Genomic DNA, 23,830 nt, shown 5'->3' with positions numbered 1-23,830 from the left:
TAATAATAATAATAATAATTAATAATAATTAATAATAATTAATAATAAATATATAAAATTAATATATTCTTTACTGTCAAATCAAACATGACTCTTATACAACTCTGCAAAATAAGTTTAAATTATGAAATTCAAATAATAAATTATATTAATAATAAATTATATTAAATTATAATATTAAATATATATTTATAATCAGATTGTGTTTAATCAATAAATTATTTTAATAAAATTTTGTGATAATGTTTCCGTTACGTTATCATTTACTAAATTATACTTTGTTTCTGCCTCATTTCACAACATTAAATTACTTAATTTATAAAATTTTAAATTTTAGATAAATCTTAACTTACATTTCTACATAGCATCTTTTGTATTTATTTTATATTTATTTTAATCTCTAGAATCCCCTAAAGAAATTCCACAAATATATTAATATATAATAATTATATAAATATAGAATATAATAATTATATATATATTTATTTATTTTTCTACATACATACAATATAATATTTGTGAATATATATTATTTCATTTTTCGTTGTCTCAATAAATGATTTCTCAAAGCAATTTGTTTTTCCTTAAAAGAACGTTTTACTTTTCCTTTTACTTTATGCTTTAACATTTGAAAAGCTTTGGTTTTTTTTTTCTCACGATTTGTTTTACTACAAAGTGGATTTTGTCGTCCATCTTTATAACCGAATTTTTCTCTTCCTTCTTGTCCTTTCTATAAAAAAAAAAGAAATAAATTAAATATATAAATATATAAATAAACAAAAAAATAAAAGTGTTTTAGAACAAAAGATATAGGAAAATGATAATTTTATGTATAAAAATGAATCGAAAAAAAAATTGAAAATTTTCTTGTTTAAATTTTACTTTCGAATAAATCAAATCTGAAAAATTTTCAAGAACGAATAAATTTGGATAATTTTCAATTAAACAAGTAAATTATTAATAATACATTATTCTATATATGCAAATAAGTAAAAAATGTAAAATAAAATTTTAATATTTAGATCTGAATTTTCAAAAAAATTGAAGTTGAAAAATATATAGAGAACATTTGTTATTATTTTATATCTATTATTTTAAGTAAACTCTAAAAAATGATTATATTATCATCAATAATGTCATTTATATTTTTAAAATTTTATGAACTCTTAACATTCTAACATTCTTAACTAATAGATATATTTTGTTATATCTAATTAAATTTGTAGCATGATTCTTTTTATGAATATTATTTATTTTAAAAAATATAACTAAATAATAAAAATACTATTTTATGCAATACTTATTTTTATGCAATTAGAAAAATTTTATATTATCTGTTTAATGTCAATTCTGAGAAGCAAAACATTTTCAATATTTAAAAAAATTTTTAAAATAAACAAATAATAGCTATATCATGATATAAATTTTCAAAAATATAAAATTATAATTAACTTAATTTTTATTATTGTCATTATTTATGTTACAGAAAAATGAATAATTATTTTTGTTATTCTAATATGACTTTATATTTTATCCTTCAAAACTATAATTTTTAGGAAAATTGATAGTAATTAAATTTTTCATTATCAAAAGATTCCTTTATTTTAATATAATTCCTTTTTTAAATATAAATTTTTTATTCTAACAATATTATTATACATCTGCAAAATTCTTTTAATTCTAATAAGAACTCGTCACAAAAAGATACAATCATAAAATAATAACAAATTTAATTGGTGGATTCAAAATTTACAAATAATGCTTATTATATAAATATTATCGAAAAAATTCTCAAATTCCTTATAAATATTGCTATTCGAGCCAAAAATGATTTTCTAAATAAGAAGAAATAGCTAGTTCACATAACTTTAAAATATTATTATAATTTGTAATAATATTATTTAAAAAATCCATAGGATGATATTTTAAATTATGTAAATTCAAACCATCTAAATTTAGACAATTTTAAATAGTATTTACATCGTATAAAAAATTGTTTAAGTATAATTTTTTTCTAAATTTGCATAAAATAGAATAGAAAATTTAATTATAAATATAAGTGACAAATGAAAATAATAGATATAGAAAAATAATAATACAACCAATCAAGAGGATAACGCACAATTTATTTAAAAATAATCGTATCGTTGTCTTTTCCAATTTATTACTTCATTAATTAATAAAATAAAATAATACCAAAACGAGACTTAACTATTTCATAAAAAATCTTTAAAGAATATAGTAGTAATTTTTTCGATTTTTTAAAAATAAATTCAAATTGAAAATTAAAAAATAAAAATTTATTTATATATATTTCAAAATTAAAAAAATAATTTTGTAATTTGAATATATATATATATATTGTTATATTATTATATAAACATAATTGTCATACTCACGTTGAGTTTTTAATAATCAATTTCAATATTTATAGTATCTTGTATAAAACCTTCAATTATTTTCATAAAAAATCGCAAATATTGATGGTTATCTCACAAAAATTACTTTTAAATTCTAATCTAACTCATTATTATAAAATCATTTCTATCTGTTTCACATCCCTATTTTCAGTCATTCATTTCAATTATTATAATTTTGATTGCCCAAAAATTTTTTATATTTTTTTTTCATATTTCACAGATTCAAAGAATCCGTGGAATACTCAAAATTAGTGATTAATATTTCAAATTCATCATAATTTATGAGAAAATAACTTTTTGATCTGTTTATTTTACAAGTATTTATTGTCTGTTATCATCATATATTTATATTAATGAAAAATAAGTAGTGACATACTTNATATATATATATATATATATATATATATATATATATATATAGATGATATAGATATATATATATAGATGAAATTCTATTTATTTGTAAGTTCTAATTATTTGTAATTTCTTTTAATTATTTATAAAAATAATTTAAAAAATCTTTTTTAAAAGATCAATTTACAAATATCTCGTAAACTAAACTAACTGTATTTATAAGAAAAAGTTGTTCAAAATCTTGTCATTTATATATTTAAAAATTATTGAAATCAAAAAGTTTTTCTGAAATCTCTCACCTAATATTAGTAATAATAATTAATAAAAAATACAAAAATATGAATTAATTTTTGTTTATAGTTTATAACAAAATTAAAACAGATTAAAAATAAGATTGTGTTATAACTTAAATCGTGAAGTTTGAGATAAATTGCAAAAATTCGACTGGGATTTCGATAGAATCTCAATATTCTTATAATTTTATAATCTTATATATAATCTTTATAATTCTATAATCTCATAATCTTGAAATTCAAATTTGAAACAAAAACATAAACAATAATCTAATTTTAAATTAGCGGTTGACTTTTAATGAAATATATATATATAAATAATACTAATTGTGTCTAATTACTATTAAATCTATACAAAATCGAACGTTGTCAGTGTCAAAATGAGATTCAGGATCCTATATGATAGAATAGAATATCGAAATTCCATTCGAAATTTTTCTGTTTTTTTTCGAGATTTTTAAAACTAACCTTTACAGATTCAATTCGAGTTTGTTTATCATGTTTTTGTTTTTTATAAATATTTTCTATATCGGTCAATTTAACAAAATTTCCATGTTCTCTTTCACTAGAATGAAATCTTTTTAAATTAACATATGTTATTTGTTGTTTTGCTAATGCCGTATCTATTTTTTTAAAATCTTCATCATTTAATAATCGCTCATTAGATATCAAAGCTGCTTTCTCTCTTTTTTCTGCTGTGATATCTTTTTTTGTCAATTTTGCATTTTTTTTTTTTTCTGTTTTTAATTGTTTTTTTTCAAGTTTTGTTAACAGATTGTTACATTGTTCTTGTTGATTTTGATTCATAATATTATTAATTTCTATATCTGTATAATTAATTTTAAAATTATTACTTGTATATATAGCATTATTTCTATATAATTTATTTTCCATATCTTTGTTTTCATTCATATCAATAACATTTTTATTATTTATATTACTTGTATTTTTCATATTAGATTTAATGTTATAAACATCTAAAATTTCATTATCATTTTTGTTTACAAATAAGTTTAACTTCTTTTTTTTTTCCTTTTCTTCCAACTTCTTTTTCTTTTCTTTTTTTTCATTATTATCATTATTGCCATATTCATCATTATCGTAAAAAACATCATGATCATTATCATTATCATTATCGATATCACTGTTGTTATCATTATAATAATCATTATCATCATCATAATCATAATCATTATCATTGTTACTATCATCATCATAATTTTCATCATAACTTATATCTATCCAATCATCCTCTCTAATCTGTAAAATAATTTTATAGTATATAATTTTTTCAGTAAGATTTCTGTCTTATTATTATTATTAATTAATTAAATCATTATATAATCATTATATAATCATTATATAATTAATTAATTAATTATTAATAGTTTTTATTTTCAATATTACATTGTCTTTAATCTTATTTATTGAAATTTCTTTAACTTTGTCAAACTCATTGTCAAGTAAAACTTCAGCTCCTGGTATAAAATTATTAGTACATATTTGACCATATTTTGGAACATTTAAAGTAATAATTGCTTCTATAGGACGTCCTCTATCTTTTTTATGCAATAATTCAGGTATTGAATTTCTAAATACAGCAATTAAAGAACGTGCAGCCATCATTACACTTCGTTCCTTGTAATATTTGTATCGCGCTAAATCTTGTAGTAAATCTGCATTCATCACTAAAGGACATCGTATACATATTTCTCTAATAGCATTTAATCTATAATTAATGTTAAAACAATTTAATTGAAATAATATATTTCAAAAACGTTAAACTCTTATAAATGTATATGTATAATATATATATGCATTTACAAAATATATATGTATATATTATATATATAATATATATTAAAAATATATATTATATATATATATTTATATATATTTATATATATACACATAATATACATACCCAATGGCCATGACATCTGCTGAATTACGTTCTGTAACAAAATTGTTTGCTAATGTTTTCAAAATTGGTTCTAATATATCAGGTGGTATAAGTTCATGAGATGCTTGAGCGATAAATTGTAAAAGCTTTGTTACTTCTAAAAGAGAAAGATAAACAATTATATTTTATTTATTTATATATTCATTGTCATTCAAATTTAGCAGAAAGAGAAAGTTTTAGAAAGAGAAACACAAAATTTAGAAAGTTAACACAATTTTTAATAATAAAAAAATTACCTCTTTGATGTGGTTGTAAGAATCTTTGTAAATAAGGATAAAAATTTAATAGAAATAAATTATGCAAACCAATAAGTCTTGAAATTACATCCAATGTTATTAATTTAATTTCAAATCTATCATTATTTTTTTCCAATTGTTTAAATAGTTTTTCTATAAAATCCTGTGGATCATGAATTAAATGTAATGCCGAAAAATTAAATCTCGGTGCTTTCATCTCTTTTTTTTTAGATTTCTAAAATATTGAAAATTCAAAACATTCATTATTAACAAATTGCAATGTTATCTATAATGATCTATAATAATTATCTATAATATATGATTTATTAATTGACTTACCATTAACAACCGTTTCGCTCTAGCTAATTCTTTATTTCGTTTTTTTGTTTTTTTATTTACTCTATTAGCTATCATAATTTCCTTAATATTTGATTCATTATCACTGTCAGTTTCTTCACTTATCTGTTTTTCTGAATCTGTTCCCAGAAAGAATTTTAAGCAAGCAACCATAACTTTGGTTGCTTTAACAAAACAACCTGATGCTAGGACATTTACCGTTTTCGCATCATTCCAAATATTTTTATTATACAATTTTATCATGATATCTGCAGACATTTTTGCAGCCTTTACATTAGAATCTTTCAACATTGAAAACATAAAATTTTGTAGAGTTGTATTAATTTTTGCATTTTTTTGTTTAGAATTCACATTCTTAATATCAGAAATAATATGTGTTTCAAGAAATTGCCGTAAATTTTTATCTTGGCATCTTAAAAGTTCAAAAAACAAACTCAAAAGTGCAGTAGGTTCTAAGAGAGATTTATTACGTAGTTGTATTAAAACTTTACAAAATGTCTACAGAAAAAATTTACTTTAATTATAAAAAAGAAAGTCAGTTTAGTCTTTATTGACTATTAGTTTTATATTTATATTATTTTATACTTACAAGTCGCATATCATTATCAAGTATCATATTATATGTTTTGAGTACATCAATAATTTCTTGAGGAAATGATTCTAACACATATGGATAACAATGAGCCACCTGTATTAATACAATAAAATAATATAATGCTTAGAAATGATAAAATTCTATAATTAAATAAAATACATTTATATATGCAGTATATTAAATTCATTTATATGTATTTTGTTACATGTTATCTATTAAAAAAAAAAATATTTCATAAATTTTAATGTTTTATTTTTTTTTCAAATTAATCAATACATAAAATTAAAATAAATAAATTTATATAATCAAAAAGATTTAAGTCAATACATTTTCAATTTAACATATAAAATTGTACAAATAGTTTTGTATATTAAATCCAACAGTTTTAGATATGACAAGAATGAAATCATATGATACACAACACTTGAGTTTAGGCTCATTCAAATTATAATTTCCAACAATCGATAACAAACCAAGTTGACACATAGATGGAATCTGTGAGAGTAAATTAGCATTTATATCAACTTTTTCAATAAGAATGGCACAAAAAATAGCAATCATCCTAGATATTGGAAAATTGTAAGGTCCACAAAAAGTATTTAATATTATTTTTTTTTTATTAGTAATTTTTCTTTTTTTCTTAAATTTTTGTTTCATGAACAGATATTTATCTTGTGTTGCAGGATTATACGAAGCAAGATATGATGCAATTAACATATATTTTGCATAATATGGTAACTCAAAACTTAATGCTAATCTCATTGTTGATTCAATATCTTTAGATAATTGATCAGATTTTATAAATTTTTCAGAAACTCGTAAATAAATGAACTCTAGATTGGCTTTAAAAGTAGCAGAAATATTTCTCCATAAGAAAACAGTATCATTTTTTTTAGTCTGATCAATTTCAATAGGTTTTACATATTTAGAAAAATTTATTTTGGCCATGTAACGCAGTTCATTAATATCTCGACAGAATAGAAAATATACAGAGAGAAATAGTTTTAAATAATTTTTATAAAATATACTATCATGATCATATGATTTATTTGAAAATAAAATTTCGATAAATTCGTTTCGTGTATATTGTGAAAAATAAATTTTAATAGGTTCATAAATACTTATTTTGACACAAAACTTTTCCCACACTATATCACTTATAAATATTACACAAACATTGATATTTGATAATTCTTTGAGTTTTGAAAATGCAGATAATAAATTGATATCATTATCTCGTAATTTATCACATTTATCAAGTACTATTATAATTGGACGAGTATCTTTTATAAAAATCTCTTTGAGATTTATTATAAAATCCAAAAAATTATCACATTTATGATATATTTGTTTATTAGTTGATGAATTATTAAAATTCAATGATAAATCACTTAAAATATAGTCAAATATATATCTATTGTTCACATGTTCTATACAATTAATAATAGCCACATTATATTTTAAATAAGAAAGCATATCTTGCACTATTAAAGATTTTCCAGTAGCTACATGACCATAAATAAATATACTATAAGGCATTGGTTCGTCAGAATAACCAATTAATGAATATAATTGCATTATTACTTTCTTGCGACATATGATTTTTCCATCTACATATTCCAAATATTTTTCCATAATTATTTTTAAAAATTGCTTAATAATAAATAATACAATGTTACTAAAAATATATTTTCATATATTTTATTAATTATACCTGTAAAAAAAAATATTTTCTAATATTTAAGAATCTCATATAATCATAAAAAATAATAACAAAATCATATTTAATTTTTTAAATTTATATGAATTATTTTATATTAATTTTTAAAATGTTACCTGTGCTAGAAAAATGACTGATTCATCAAGATTTTTATTAAACTTATTTGGTATTAAACAAAAAACTTCCAAAGTGGATTTATAATGTTGATACTGTTGAAGAAACTGAAAAATTATAAAAAATTATATTGAATTTTATTAAATAATATTTTAATTTGAAAAACTTACTTCTTCCTTATAAGATTCAGGATCTCGTTTAATAAGATTTTGTAATTGTGGAAGATTCTCTGGTAAACGATTATTATGTCTCACCATTTTTTCATCTAAATTAATAAATAAAAGTAAATTCAATTTGTTTAGAATATATTACTATTATAGAAAATTATATATATTTAACATAGATAAATAATAATATATAATAGCAAAAAATATATATAATAATATAATATAATAATATATATAAAAAAAAAATATTTTATACACGTGTTTTATATAATATAACCAATTTGAACATTGTCAAACAAATTTATTTATTTAAAGTATAAAAATTTAATTTATAAAATTAAAATAAAATAAAAGGAAATAATTATATTGAAAAAATTTATATTTTCAATTTATAGTTACCATCTAAATTTCTAAATAAAACTTTTTTTAATATCTCAAGATAAATCTTAAGAAAATGGAGGAAATCTTATGGCGTTTCTTTTTAATTATTAGATATAAACAATGTAAATAATTATTTGAATATACAAATTATACACAATTATACACAAATTATATAAAAAATAAAAAGAAAATAATAGTTATATATTACTCCATATAAATAAATATATTTATATACAAATAAAATAACAAATATATATTTGTATATAAATAATAACATAATATTTATTGTATTAATTGTATTAAATTAAATACAAAGTATTCGTCTTACATTATAAACAATTCTATTCGAAAATTTTTATTTTATTGAAAATTTATATGTATATAGAGCATAATGAATTATATATAAAGCAATTATTTTTCAGAATAAAATTAAATATCAAATGTTTCAGCATTTTTCATCTAGGGATAATGTAATGAAATTAACACTCAAAGTTTCAGTACTTTTTCATTTTTTTCAATATAACTTTATAATAGTACAACATGGAATAAATTTTAAATGTTTAGTTTCTAATATTATATTATTTTATTATAAAAAATATTAAATATAATAAATATTATATAATTATATATTATATATTATTTATTCATATTTATACATAATAAGAAAATATAAATTAAAAAATATTTTTTTAGTTATATTTTTTATTTATGTTTAACAATATTATTTTTTATAGATTTTATTTTCTATTTATTTTCATTTTCAATATTATATAATGTATTGAATATATTTTTTTATGATTTTTTATTAAAGCCAGTTGATTGGCTTCTTTCAATTTTTTTTTAATTAATTTTTTTGTAAACTTTTTCATAATGATTTATAATCAATTTTCTTAATTTAATAAAATTTTTAATCTTTTTACTTTTTCTATCTATTTAATCAATAATCTAAATGCCAAAAATAATTGCCAATTTTATAATATATATATGTATAATTCATATATAATGAATGGAAATTTTATGTATAATAAACAGAAATTTCGCTTTGTAGGAAAAAAAATTCCCTAAGATATACATTATTTATATGTTGGCTATACAGTTTGAAAGTATAGTTATAATAAATTATAACATTCTTTTTTTATTTTTAATATTTTTAAGTAATAAAAAAATTCGTAAATAAATATAATATAATATAATAATGAATTTTGTTATATAAAATAAATATAAATAAAAGATATTTCTAAGAAAAATATTTTTTTTCATTTATATTATATTTTTATATAGTATATGAATACGAGTAATTAAATAAATATTATATTAAATAAAAAAATTATATGTAATATAGATAAAATTGTATCCAAAATTGAAAAAATGCTGAACTTTGAAAATTATTTTCACTTTTTCAAATAAATTTCTCATCAACAAAAAAATTATTTCATGTATAATTACGTTCTACATATAAACTACATATAAACTTTCGATAAAATCAAAATTTTCAGATAAAATAAATTCCTTTATGATATAAAGAAAGCCTTTTGCATCTGACTCTAGTAAGTGATATATCTAGTAAGTGATATAATTAAGTTCAAATCATTGCAAAATATAAAATTTCAATCATTGCAATTTTTTTTTAATTATTTATATTAAATATAATAGACATCAAATATTTAATATAACATATGATCACAATGGAAAACAATGATGACACATCGGATAGCGAAGAAATTCTTGTATATGTAGAATTTGAAGTACTTGATGATAATGTATTTAATGAGAAACAATTACAATTGGACATGATTGGTATAGATACAGAACATCCTATAATGCAAATTAATGGAAAGGTAATAATAAATAAATTAATATTTTATTGATTTTATATAATATTTTTTTGTTTAATAATTTTAGTTTTATGAGGGTACTTATGAAGATGTCGTTGGTACTTATATGTTTTTCACAAAAACTAATGATTCTGCAATAAGTGATCCTGTATTTGATATTGCTCCAAATTTTAAATATTTTGCTAAAACTAAAAAATTTTTAAAAATGCAAAGAATCTTCATAAAATCTAGAACAGAAGTTCTTGGTGATTCTGAAAATAATCAATGTATTCCAAATTCATATACACTTAAACAAGCAGGAATACCACTTCAATATCGAACAGAAGGTATTAAAAGTTTAATTTATTCAATAATTGAATATATTGTGATTCCAATTATAAGGTATATAAATTATTTTATAGCTCTTTTATTTTGGAAAACTATGCGAAGTAATAGATTAAATGCATTACATTCATATTTAGAAAAACAACGTATCAGACAACAAAAAAAATCTCAAGGCATAATATTAGAATCTGAATCTGATGAAGATAATCCATTTGCTATGTATGAGCATAAAGAAGAATCTTTTAATTTAGACGAATCGAAATATATTCATGTTGATTCACAAAAAGAATTAACTAATTCTGATAATTAATTTAATAAAAATTAATATTTTAAAGAAGATATCTGATATATACATACATATAAAAGAACACAATAAATTTTTGTTTTGAAAGATTTTTAGTTTGAATGACTGTTTTTTAATCAAAAATATATATTAAAAATATTCTGAAAAAAAACTTAATATAATTTGGGATACATAAAACAAAATATAATATTTTATTTCTTAATAGTTAGTATTTGTTTTTTAAAGATTTGTACATAATATAAAATATATTCATATAAAAATATAAGATTAAAATTCTATATATCATAGAATAATAAATAATATGCATTATTAATAATAATTTTTAATTTTTATGATTATTTATGATTAAATAATTAAAAAAAATTATTTATGATTAAATAAATTGATTAATGATCGAATGATATGAATTGATAATATTTATTTAATTTTTAATATATATTATTTGATTTCATTTTTTTAATTTAATAAAAAAATTAACATAATTTTTTATCAAATTATATTAAATTCATATGATATAATATGATATATATGATATAAAAATTACTTTGTATCAAATTCATTGATATAAAAGTATTTATTTTCTATAATAAAATGAGAATTTTCCTTTATTTGATATTTAAAAAATTTTTAATATAATATTATATTATATTATACATATATATTATGATATTATACATTACTGTTATTTTTAATGTAATATTATACATTACTAATTTTTATTAATATAACAACATTTATTTAAATTAATCTTTAAATACTGAATTACTTTTAAACATTATTGTATTAATTAATGATTTAATATGCATAGAAAAATATAAAATTGTATTATTTCATGATTTTTTATATTAAAACCATGTAATGCAAACATTTATCATTTAATAATATTTAAATACATAAGTACAATTTATTTTTTTTTTTACCAATTTAAGTTACTAGGAAGTTCGTCAGGATAGTCTCCCGTTAAACAAGCAGTACAATGACCAATATAATTGCTTTCACGATTATCCATACCGAATCTTACAGCTTTTACAAGTCCATCTACTGAAAGATACGTTAAGCTATCAGCTCCAACATGTTTTGCTAATTTTATATTATCCAATTTATTAGCAATTAACTCTTCTCTAGTTGGAATGTTAATTCCCATATAGCAAGGATATTTTAATGGAGGAGAAGCTATCCTAATATGAACCTGCAAAGATAAAAATTTAATAACATCAATTAATAAATCATTAATAAATTTCTTAATAAATTTTATCAATTTTATAAAAAAAAATTACTTCTTTTGCTCCTGCATCACGAAGTAACTTAATAATAGGTCCAATAGTATTTCCTCTAACAATTGAATCATCTATAAGAATTAATTTTCTTCCTTTTACATTTTCTGATAAAGCTCCAAATTTCTTTGCCACACCAAGTTGTCTGAGTCGTGTACTAGGTTGAATAAATGTTCTACCAACATATCTATTTTTGCATAATACTTCCGCAAACGGTATTTGAGACTGCAAATTAATAATATTATTCTAAATTCATATTATTTTCTTATAAAATTTATAATTATATAATTATATAATATATAATATATATAATATGTTAAAATATTAATTTAGATTATTACTTTAAATATAGAAATAATTAAAACAAAATTAAAAATTAAAACAATCTTTAAAAATTATATGGTATAAGATTAATAAAACAATTATCAAAAATTAATTAAATTTATAAAAAAAATTATATATTAATATAATTAATATATATTAATATATATTAATATAATTTTTTAATGTTAAAATAAATTGCATATTTAAATCAATTTTTATGAACTACTTATACTATATACTATATACTATATAAAATAAATATTGGATAAATACGAATTGGATAAAAAAATTCAGAAATTATAAATTCAATAGCTGCAATTATTAAAATAAAGCCTTCTTCCTGATAGAATTTGAGTTGAATTTAGAATTTTTCTTCTATATCTTGTTGAATGAAAAAAAGCAAAAGTAAAGATGGTTGAAAATAAAATATATTTAAATAATACAAATTAATATAACAATTAAAATTCTTTATTTTTTATAAATTTTTTTTAATAAATGATCAACATTTTGTATTTTTTTTATTAAAATAATTTTATTTTATTTAATATCAATGTTATAATATTATTTAATAAGCGATATTAATTTTTTTATCTGTTAAGATTTTAGAAATACATGATAAAATTAAAAATTATGAATATTTTAACATAATATAATATTAATTTATATTATTATTTTAGATATAGAAATAATAAAATTAAAACAATCTTTAGAAATTATATGGGATAAGATTAATAAAATAATTATCAAAAATTAATTATAAAATAAATAAATTTAAAAAAATTAAAAAAAATTTAATTAGCAATTATATCATTTAAAATACAGAAGATCAAAAATCTGCATTACATATAATTCCATCAGCAAATATAGTTTAATTCTTATTATTATGAATCATTATTATGAATAATATGTTTCATATATCTCATTTGTAGCTACTACAAACATGCATGTTTAATGTTAATATGCACTTTTAAAGGCCTTTTGATACAATAAATTTCTGAAGTCAAAATTGTTATTTTATTTATCAAAATCGATTAATAAAAAATAAATATTGCTCTCAAATTATTCCTTCAAAATATATATTATTTTTGATTTTATTTTAATTAGAAAATATTGACAAACATATTGGTAAAAGTTTTATTAAAAGAAAAATAAAAAATAAAAAAATTTAATTATTTCATTAGTTTTCAAATTTTAAATTAGAATCATATTATATTGTTCAATCATAGAATTATGACATGGATAGTCTTCTTTAATAATGAGAATAAATAATTTGTATTTATTAGATTGTTTTTTTTATTATAAATTTATATTCTGCATTTGTAATTAAATAATTTGTAATTATTGATACTTACTATTATAATTAAAAAATTTTAATACATTCACCTGTCTGGCATATCCATGTGCTGCTGCAGTTCCAGATTCAGGTACTGAACTAACTATATCTGCTTCTATTGGAGATTCCAAAGCAAGTTCTCGACCACATTGCATTCGAACAGAATAAACCATTTGTCCTATTATGTAAAATGAAGTAAATTATTTATTTATTGACATATATATATACATATATATATATATTTTATACGTTACCTTCAAAAATACTATCACTACGTGCAAAATAAACATATTCAAAGATGCAGAATGCTTGAGGCTTTTTATCTGGTCTATCAACAATATCTATAGTTTTTATACCCTCCCGTGTCAATTCTACAATCTCTCCAGGAAATACTTCACGCACATATCGTGCTCCAATACTTAAAAAACCACATGATTCAGATGATATAACCCAACCTTCAGCTTCATCATCATCATCTGATTCATTTCCTGATGTATGAAAAAATTTTGTTAATTTAATAACATGTTTTATTTTATTAATAATAAAAAAATATTTATTTAATATAATACAAAATTTCCTAATTTTTTTTTTATTACAAATTATAATATTTTAATATTTTTTTTATTACAAATTATAATTATTGAGAATATTCTATAATTAAAGAATATATATATATATTATATATATATTATAAAATATATTATAATTATAGAATATAAATTTTACATACCCAAATTACCAATAGGTACAATTTTTCCAAGGCATAATGGACGATTTCCATAAGGATCTCTAACACCATATATCTTGTCTCTTTGCATAATTACTAATGAATATGATAATGGTGCTAATTGCATAAGGTGTTTTATTCGTGCTGGCCAATCTGGACCATTAACTTCACCTTCAGGAGGATTTAAACAGAGTGCTTGTGTTATTAATTCAGAATCTGAGTATGTTGATAAACCAACTCCACGCCCTAATACCTAAAATCAGCAAAATTTCTTTAAAAATAAATTAAATTAATATAAAACTTTTAGATGTTTTCTGATTACCATTTTTCTTAATGATTCTGTATTCACTAATTCTCCATTGTGAGCAACTGCTAATGCTCCATGTGCAGTATGAACCACAAATGGTTGACAATTAACTTCTTCACTTGCTGCACTTGTACTATATCTAGTATGACCAATTCCAAGATTTCCATTTAGTTTTTTCATGTTTTCATCATTAAAAATATTATTAATCATACCCATGCCCTTATGGACATGAAAAGATTTTGAACATACACCTTCACTTGTAACAATACCTGCACTTTCTTGACCTCTATGTTGTAATGCTACTAAACCTAAATAAACATTAATGATATATGTATATATAATTTATTATCATATATATTATTATTATTATTAATACTTATTCTATTTTTCTATCTCTCTTTTCTATCTCTCTCTAAATCTTAATACTTATTCTATTTTTTTAATTTTTATAATGATTTTAATATATATATAAATTAATAAATACAATGTTCTCTAAAAATAAAAATTATAAAATTTTAATTTACCCAAACAAATTACTTGAGCAACATCAATTTGAGATGGCCAATCACCTGCAGCAATACATCCAAAAACTCCACATTCATGTGTAAGACCAGTTGTTATTTCATCTCTCAATTGTTTTTTATTTTGGAATACTTTAATTCTTTTATTTTCCTGAGATATTATCTGATTACAAGAGTTTGTTTGCATATTGCAAAATATTTTAATTATAATCTGAAAAATATTATATTTATTAAATATTATGAAATTTCTATTAAATAATATTGTTAAAATAAATTAATTTATTTTATTGTGATTGAATGTTAGATTGAAATTAAATTCTTAGTTATATATTAATATATTGAATAAATTATAAAAGATAAAAATAAATTAAAGTAAAATTATAAAATATACAATAATGGAAAAAAATTTTATTATATTATTAAACATAGTAGACCCCCCTGAGATTTTTTTCTGAATTATCAGTAATAACCCTCTATGAACTGTTGACCCCTAATAAACAGATAAATTTTTTTATATTATTATTATATATATATATATATTCTTTTTATTTGCTTAATCAATATTTTGCAATTGATTTCATCATTGTATTCCCAACTTATCAATATGTATACTGATATTAATATATATAGAAAATATTTAATCTTATTATTAATTATTAAATTAATCTTATTATTCTTAATGCAATATTATAAAATATTTTAGTAATTATATTAGTATCTTAATAATTATTTTTATATTATTTTTAATTATAATAAACATTTTGAATAAAATTATAATAAACATTTTGAATAAAAAAAGAAAGAAAAGAAAATCTTTTAGAAAAATAAAAAAAGAAATATGTTTTTTTCTTCAATTTATAATATAGTTTTTAGAATTTAAAATTTGCGTTCTTTTACGATATACGCATGCGTTTATGAATATAATATAATAATAATAATATACTTATACATATATATATATATTTATTTATTATTTTATTAAATTAAGAACTTCTTTAATAGAAAAAAAATACAATAAATATAATACAAATGAAAAACAATAAATAATATAATTTTTATTTAAAAATAATTATAATAATAATTTTATTAATTTGATAAAGATCAATTAAACTGTTTAAGTTACTGACAGTGCTATGATTGGTATCTTTTTATTACAGACTGTACCCATTTGTTAAATAAGATTTTTGGCGGTTTTATAATTAATATGAAAAAAGATTATAGATATATTTTTTCACATTATTTCTTTTACTAATTAAATTTTCATTATTATATTTCTTTAATAATATCATTAGAATTGATTATTGCATCGAAACATTTTCTCTTAAGTACAAGTATACAAATTTTAAATTACGTATGTTAGTACGTACCACGTGCGTCAAAGGTTTAAACGTTTGTGATGTTTTGCTATCAACTCGAAGAAGATCCGCATGAAATATGTTTCTCAACTGACTTTAAATATACAAATGAATATGTAGACCAATGAAAATCTGTTTTTGATTGGAGGGGTTAACTTATTTAGCTATTATCTTTTAAACTCTTTAATTACTAATTTATATTTAATAAAGTACTGGACATGATTCTTTAAAGTTTTATGAAAAATCGATAATAATCTATTATTTAAATAATAAATATACTATATTATTATTATTATTATTATTATTATTATTATTATTATTATTATTGTTATTATTTCGTGTATCTAATTTATCTGAATAATTATAGTTTCTTGTTTTTTTAAAATAGTCATTATAACTATTTCTATATTATAACTATTTAGAATTTTTCAATCACTTTCAAATAAGCTAAATTTTTTATAAACATAAATTCAAGTTTACATAAAAATATATTATAATATCTTCTATATATTATAATTGTAAAAACCTATTTGTATTTATTAATTTTATTATGATTTTTTATGATATCATTTATAAATTTTTCAAAAATAAACTGAAATTTTCTTTTTAATATATATTGTATATTTAAAATAAATATATTATAATAATAATATTTAAAATAAATATTTTGTTATTGTTAACTATTTTTACTTTTTAGTGATTAATAAAATTTTTGAAATTTTTTTTAAGAATAATTTAGAAAAGTTATTCAGTATATTTTAATTTTATGATTTTTTCGATAATTATTCTTTATATGATATCATGATTTACCAATAAACTCGCAATAACGAATAAGCACCAATCAAAGAAAGAAGAATTTTGAAAGTGGGGATCGTTAAAGAACTTAATTGTTCAAGAATTGAGAAATTGTATAATATTCTTAAAATAAATTCTAAACGAGAAACATGAATAGTAAGTATAATATAATAAATAGTATATAGTATAATAGATTTTATATTTACTAAAAAAACGACTAAGTTTATTATATTTAATAAAAGAAGAAAAGATATGATTATAAAAAATGAAATAATTTTTTTTTTATTTAATTTATTGATATAAATATTAATTTTAAGTTTCAAAATATTTCGTTTCAAAACCATATATTCATATACATAATTGATTTTATTTTATAATTATTGTATTTTAAGATATATATTAAAATGTAAAGTTATAATCACAATCTCATTTAATGTGACAAGTGAAAGATTTTATTGTATTTGAAATATTTACAATTTGTATTTTAGAAGTTTAGTTTTAAGTTTAGTTTTATAATTATAAAATTAAATTTAATTCAAAATTTATATCATTAAATAGATGAATCCTTTATTTTGATATCATTTTTAATTAATTGAAAAAAATTAAATTTAATAAAAATATAATTATATATATCATATTTAATTATGTTATATAACATCAATAATATAATATCATTAATCATGAAATTATATAAAATTTTTTTAAATGTAACAAAATGATTTGACATTCATAATATCTTTATATTTTTATATTATAAAATAATTTTTTTATTATTATTTTAAATTTAATATTGATATTAATATATTGATAAATAATTTAATATTAATTAATATATTATGTTGTATTATATAAAAATTGAACTATATAGTTTAAAATTCTTATTAAACATAATTTTTTTTATAAAATTCAATTTACTAATATTAATATTTCATATTCCATTTAATTAGAATATAAATATGGAAAACTCATTATTGAAGGAAAGACCAAAAAGGTATATGAAGTTCTAAATGATTCTACTTTGTGTCTTTTACAAAGTAAGGATTGTATTACTGCTGAAGATGGTAAAAAATTTCATAATTTAAAAGGAAAAGCTGCAATTAGTACAGCTACTACAGCTAAAGTATTTCAATTATTAAATAAAGCTGGAATAAAAACAGCTTTCGTTGAATTGGTAAATGATACTGTTTTTGTTGCCCAAAAATGTGAAATGCTACCAATTGAATGGATTAGTCGAAGATTAGCCACTGGCAGTTTCTTAAAAAGACATCAAGGTATAATATATAATATAATATATAATATAAATATACAATATAAACATACAATATAACAATGTGATAAAATAACAAAAATAAGTCTTGAAAAAAATTTTTATTATAAGCATTTATTTTCAATGTTTCATTTTAATTTTTTATTATTTAGGTGTTCCTGAAGGTTATAGATTTAATCCACCTTTACAAGAAACATTCTTTAAAGATGATATTAATCATGATCCTCAATGGTCAGAGGAACAAATTATTTCTGCTGGTTTTAAATTGAATGAACTCATAATAGGAAAAGATGAATTTGATATTATGCAACATACTGCACTTACTGTATTTGAAGTTTTAGAAAGAACATGGGCGAGTAGAGATTGTGCACTTATAGATATGAAAATAGAATTTGGTGTGAATGTAAATAATGAAATTATGGTAGCAGATATAATTGATAGTGATTCTTGGAGACTTTGGCCATCTGGTGATAAAAGATTAATGAAAGATAAACAGGTATTTAGTAAAATTATCCTATAAAGGAAGATAATATTTTATTATCTTGGTTTTTATTGATCTTTTATTTTGTTTGTAGGTATATAGAAATTTAGATATTGTTACTGAAGAAGATTTGAACACTGTAAAATGTAATTTTAAATGGATACAAGACCAACTTGACCATCTTCTTCCTTTATCTAGTAGTCTTGTTGTTATTTTAATGGGATCACTTTCTGATGAAGGCCACTGTAAAGAAATAGCAAAACATGCAAAATCTTTAGGTTTAAAAGTTCAATTTCGTGTTTGCAGCGCTCACAAAGGTACTCAAGAAACATTGCGTATTCTTGCAGAATACGAAGGTACTTATGAAAAGGTATATATTATTAGTTCAAAAAATAAATTATAATTTTTATATATAATATTTTTTATGTATAATTTTTTATTTTTTTATTTTTTAAATAAATCTTAATTTTTATAATTAAATCTTTTAAATTATAACTTTAAACTTATTTTTATATTTTTTTTGTAAAAAATTTTTTTTTAAAATATATTATATATTTACATTATAATAATAGTATATACTTATAATAATAATAGTAAAGATCAATTTATTATATATATTACATTAATAATTATATTTGAATTCATAATCAATTATACAGAATGTCCCAATTAAATTAAATTTGAATATTTGTCAAATTATTGACAATACAAAAAAATAAATAATTTTTAAATAAAAGTTTAATAATTTAGGGAATATATAAATAATTAATTTTTTTGTAGATGAATATATAGAAATTATATAAAGAACAACTTTAATTTTTTAAAAGAAACTATATAATTTTATAATTTATATTATATTATATAATTTTATTGCATTAATTGATGCAGCTTATTATTTTTTACAAAAAAGTATTAAGTTATTATAAAAATCTTTAAGTTTAAAAAATATTTTACTTTAAAATTTGTAAAAATAATATACAATAGAATATCATATTATATATTTATCTTATTTTTTATATGATAATTTTATAAATTTAAAATTAATACATCTCCAAAAATTTTTTGATATAATAATTTAGTAGAAAATAAGCTTCATTAGTGCAATAAAAATTATATGATTGTATTAAAAAAATTAAAATTATTTTTTTATATATTCATCTATAAAAAAACTAATCATGTCATTTATATATTCATTCAACTTTTATTTAAAATATTTTTTTCAAATAAAAATTATATTGTCAAAATAATTTGGTTAATATTTGCCTAAATCAATTTAAATAGAACATATACTCTGTATATATATATTTTTATAAATGTATATAAATATATATAATAATTAAATATATATACATATATTTTGAAATTTTTAATCATTAAAAAAATAAGCAATTAGAACAATAAAACTGATATTAATAAATGTGTAATATTTATTTCTAAATTATCACAAATTTTTTTGTACACATTTTTCTCTTAGATAGTGCTAATAGCTGTAGCAGGGAGAAGTAATGGATTAGGTCCAGTACTCTCTGGAAATACATCTTTGCCTGTCATTAATTGTCCACCTTTCAAACCAGAAAATATTTCCCAAGATTTATGGTCATCAATCAATGTTCCATCAGGTGAATTGTCAATTATAATTTAATTATATTTTTTATTATAAAAAATAATTATAATATATATATTATTAAATAGAATTTTTTAAATTTTTAGGAATTGGATGCACTACAGTAATCTATCCTGAAAGTGCAGCATTAGCAGCTGCTCAAATTCATGCATTGCATGATCATCTAGTTTGGGCATGTTTACGAGTAAAACAGTTAAAAAATTACATTGCTTTAAAACAAGCTGATATTAATTTAAAGAATCTTATTGTGTAAAAGATTTGAATTATTTAATACTAATTTAGTGATTAATTTACGATTCAATTTTATGAATCACATTTCAAAATTTCATTACATTTTAAAAATATAATTAATATTAAATAATTCATATTACAATATATTAATTATTCGTATAAATTTATATATATATCAATATATAATAAATATTTAGTTGCTAATTTAGTATTTGATATTAAATTTTTTTTTCTACTAAATATCATTTATATTGTTTTTTACAAATTTATAGTAATCATTTTATTAATCGTACTTGAGTTATTATTTTATATGAATTTACATGAATTTATATGAATTTTATATAAATGTTCATATTAATATTTTTTGTGTACATTATATTATTACTCCTCTTAGTTATTCTTTATTGATTACAGATATATAACTTTCAATGTTATTAATTCTTATGTACAATTCTTATCTGAAATAAAATAGAATAATTTATACATCAATTATTACATAGTTATATTAAGTTAATATATTTAGAAATTAAATATATTACATTTATTGTATTTGAAAATTATATACAGTCATTATTATAACTATTGACTCGCTAAAGCTTCTATTTTGAAAATTTCTTTTGGACAATCTTCTGTTAGAATTATTGGACCATTTTCTGTTATTAAAATATCATCTTCAATACGAACAGCTAAACCAACAAATTCTGGTGGAGCAAATTGATTTTTAGGATTAACATATATACCTATAAATAATAAAAAGTAAAATTATTTTAAATATTAATTATTATAAAAAAATTGATATAAGATATATTATTAAGATGATCTAAGATATATTACCAGGTTCTATTGTGATTATTATTCCTGGCTGAAGTTTTAAATTCCTAGAAATTTTTCCTGTATCATGCACATCCATTCCCAAATAATGACTCACATGATGTGGACAATAAGAATAAACTGTAGAAAATAATTCTTTTTTATTTAAATGTTTTGGTATTAATCCACATTCTTGTAATCTTTTGCCTAATAAAGAGCACATATCATGATATAATTGATCTAATGAAGGTAATTCTTTTAATTTATGAATTAAAATATTTTGAATATCTAATACTATTTCATATAAAATTTTTTGTTCTTGAGTAAATGTTCCATTAATTGGCCATGTTCTGGTTACATCAGATGAATAACCATGATATTCACAACCTAAAAAAATTTTTAAACAACAAAGAAATTAAAAACAGAATATTTTTTTCATTTATAAATATTCTAACCTGCGTCCATTAAAACCATGTCTCCATCTTGAATTATTTGATTGTTAGTAATATAATGAATAATATTAGCATTTTTTCCCCCAGCAACAACTGGTGGATATGCTAAAAATTCTGCTCCATTCATTCGACATTCATAATCCACAGTTGCAAATAGATGATGTTCACTCATTTTGGGTTTTGATATTTTTATAGTTTTAGACATTGCTGCTGAAATAATCTTACAACTTTTTTTCATTAAATCTATTTCAGATTGTGATTTAATTAATCTGATTTTATGCATAATATTTGTTGGAGAAAGAGTTTGACAATTTGTTATTTTCACTAATTCATTTAATTTTTTGTGTAAATTTGTTTGTATTATATCAATAGTATCATACCAAATAATACTATTTTTATTTTCAGTCATAAAAGAAATAAAAAATTGTTCTAACTCTATTATTGGAAGTGCTGTATCTACACCAAACATTTCAGGTGCTATTTCAACTTTAGTTGTAGGTCCATCCCATAGTTCAGAATGTTCATCTTGTTGTGTTAAAAATAAAGTAGTTACAAAATTTTCATTTTTTATTGTAATTATCAAAATACTATTAGGTTCTTGACAACCAGTAAAATATAGAAAATCTGTATTTTGTCGAAAAATATATGGAATTTTGCCAGACATGTATACTTTAGACGAAGAAGGAATAATCACAATATGTGATTTGGTTAGATTTGTGATATAAGCATGTGAAATAATATTCTCTATCAATTTATTTCGTCGCTTTTTGAATTCACAAAGTTGAATACCAGGTACTACTTCTCCTTCTTTTATTAAATGAGGATGTGTGGTTATTGTTGGTTGGCCACATGATCGATAAAAAATACTTAATGATTCTTTAGTTTTTTGTCGATTTAAATTATTTTTAATTATATCTAATGAGTGTCGTATATATTTCCGTTGTCCTAAAATTTTAATTAATATTAAAATAATATAAATAATTTTTATTTGCATTTATAATTTTGGAACAATAACCTATAATTTATTATTACTTTTATTTTCTTTTTCTCACCATATTTTTTAATTTCATATTTAATAGAATTCTTCACAGTATTAAACATTTTAATATATTTTTAAATAAAACATTTAAATATGTTAAAAATTACTTATTTAGTATCCTTAAAATCTATATATCACACCGCATTATAAATACACAGTTGATTTGTGTAGTACTTTCATAAATTGTACATATACAATACAGTCATTCTAAGTTTTATTACAATACA

The 23,830-nt window shown here is 19.0% G+C and overlaps 5 protein-coding genes across 8 annotated transcripts; 2 read left to right on the top strand and 3 right to left on the bottom strand.

Moving 5' to 3' along the window:
* Positions 1–212: 212 nt before the first annotated feature.
* LOC122714156 (protein SDA1 homolog) lies at positions 213–8,747 on the bottom strand. The gene is made up of 12 exons (XM_043935240.1): positions 8,619–8,747; positions 8,223–8,317; positions 8,055–8,159; positions 6,213–6,311; positions 5,606–6,121; positions 5,267–5,501; positions 4,992–5,127; positions 4,475–4,796; positions 4,113–4,327; positions 3,536–4,007; positions 503–730; positions 213–410 (listed from the first exon to the last, which is right to left on the bottom strand). The coding sequence occupies exons 2-11, from the start codon at positions 8,307–8,309 to the stop codon at positions 530–532; spliced, it is 2,388 nt and encodes a 795-aa protein (XP_043791175.1). The 5' UTR covers positions 8,310–8,317; positions 8,619–8,747; the 3' UTR covers positions 213–410; positions 503–529.
* A 1,190-nt stretch (positions 8,748–9,937) lies between these two features.
* LOC122714162 (general transcription factor 3C polypeptide 6) lies at positions 9,938–11,119 on the top strand. 4 transcript variants are annotated; one of them, XM_043935252.1, is made up of 4 exons: positions 9,938–10,147; positions 10,254–10,438; positions 10,503–10,761; positions 10,897–11,119. In XM_043935252.1, exons 2-4 carry the CDS (start codon positions 10,277–10,279, stop codon positions 11,067–11,069), a joined length of 594 nt encoding a protein of 197 aa, XP_043791187.1. In that variant the 5' UTR covers positions 9,938–10,147; positions 10,254–10,276; the 3' UTR covers positions 11,070–11,119. The 4 variants fall into 4 exon arrangements, with proteins under 4 accessions (XP_043791187.1, XP_043791185.1, XP_043791186.1 ...); XM_043935250.1 differs by having other exon boundaries at positions 10,837–11,119; XM_043935251.1 differs by having other exon boundaries at positions 9,938–10,163; positions 10,837–11,119.
* A 757-nt stretch (positions 11,120–11,876) lies between these two features.
* On the bottom strand, positions 11,877–17,052 carry LOC122714130 (amidophosphoribosyltransferase-like). Its single transcript, XM_043935195.1, has 8 exons — positions 16,917–17,052; positions 15,553–15,760; positions 15,044–15,336; positions 14,725–14,974; positions 14,249–14,482; positions 14,045–14,172; positions 12,341–12,562; positions 11,877–12,252 (listed from the first exon to the last, which is right to left on the bottom strand). Exons 2-8 carry the CDS (start codon positions 15,734–15,736, stop codon positions 11,980–11,982), a joined length of 1,584 nt encoding a protein of 527 aa, XP_043791130.1. The 5' UTR covers positions 15,737–15,760; positions 16,917–17,052; the 3' UTR covers positions 11,877–11,979.
* A 663-nt stretch (positions 17,053–17,715) lies between these two features.
* On the top strand, positions 17,716–21,388 carry LOC122714131 (multifunctional protein ADE2). Its single transcript, XM_043935196.1, has 6 exons — positions 17,716–17,855; positions 18,647–18,970; positions 19,119–19,462; positions 19,542–19,817; positions 20,922–21,066; positions 21,158–21,388. Exons 1-6 carry the CDS (start codon positions 17,849–17,851, stop codon positions 21,322–21,324), a joined length of 1,263 nt encoding a protein of 420 aa, XP_043791131.1. The 5' UTR covers positions 17,716–17,848; the 3' UTR covers positions 21,325–21,388.
* Positions 21,389–21,660: 272 nt separating this feature from the next.
* Positions 21,661–23,814, bottom strand: LOC122714168 (xaa-Pro aminopeptidase 3-like). Its single transcript, XM_043935260.1, has 5 exons — positions 23,617–23,814; positions 22,568–23,509; positions 22,137–22,499; positions 21,842–22,042; positions 21,661–21,760 (listed from the first exon to the last, which is right to left on the bottom strand). The coding sequence occupies exons 1-4, from the start codon at positions 23,663–23,665 to the stop codon at positions 21,882–21,884; spliced, it is 1,515 nt and encodes a 504-aa protein (XP_043791195.1). The 5' UTR covers positions 23,666–23,814; the 3' UTR covers positions 21,661–21,760; positions 21,842–21,881.
* Between the last annotated feature and the right edge of the window lie 16 nt (positions 23,815–23,830).

The sequence above is a fragment of the Apis laboriosa genome, unplaced genomic scaffold (assembly GCF_014066325.1).
Source record: "Apis laboriosa isolate Shangri-la unplaced genomic scaffold, ASM1406632v1 scaffold289_cov146, whole genome shotgun sequence".
Classification (NCBI taxonomy): Eukaryota; Metazoa; Arthropoda; class Insecta; order Hymenoptera; family Apidae; genus Apis; species Apis laboriosa.
The sequence above is the reverse complement of the archived record's forward strand: the minus strand, read 5'-3'. Positions and strand labels throughout refer to the sequence as shown.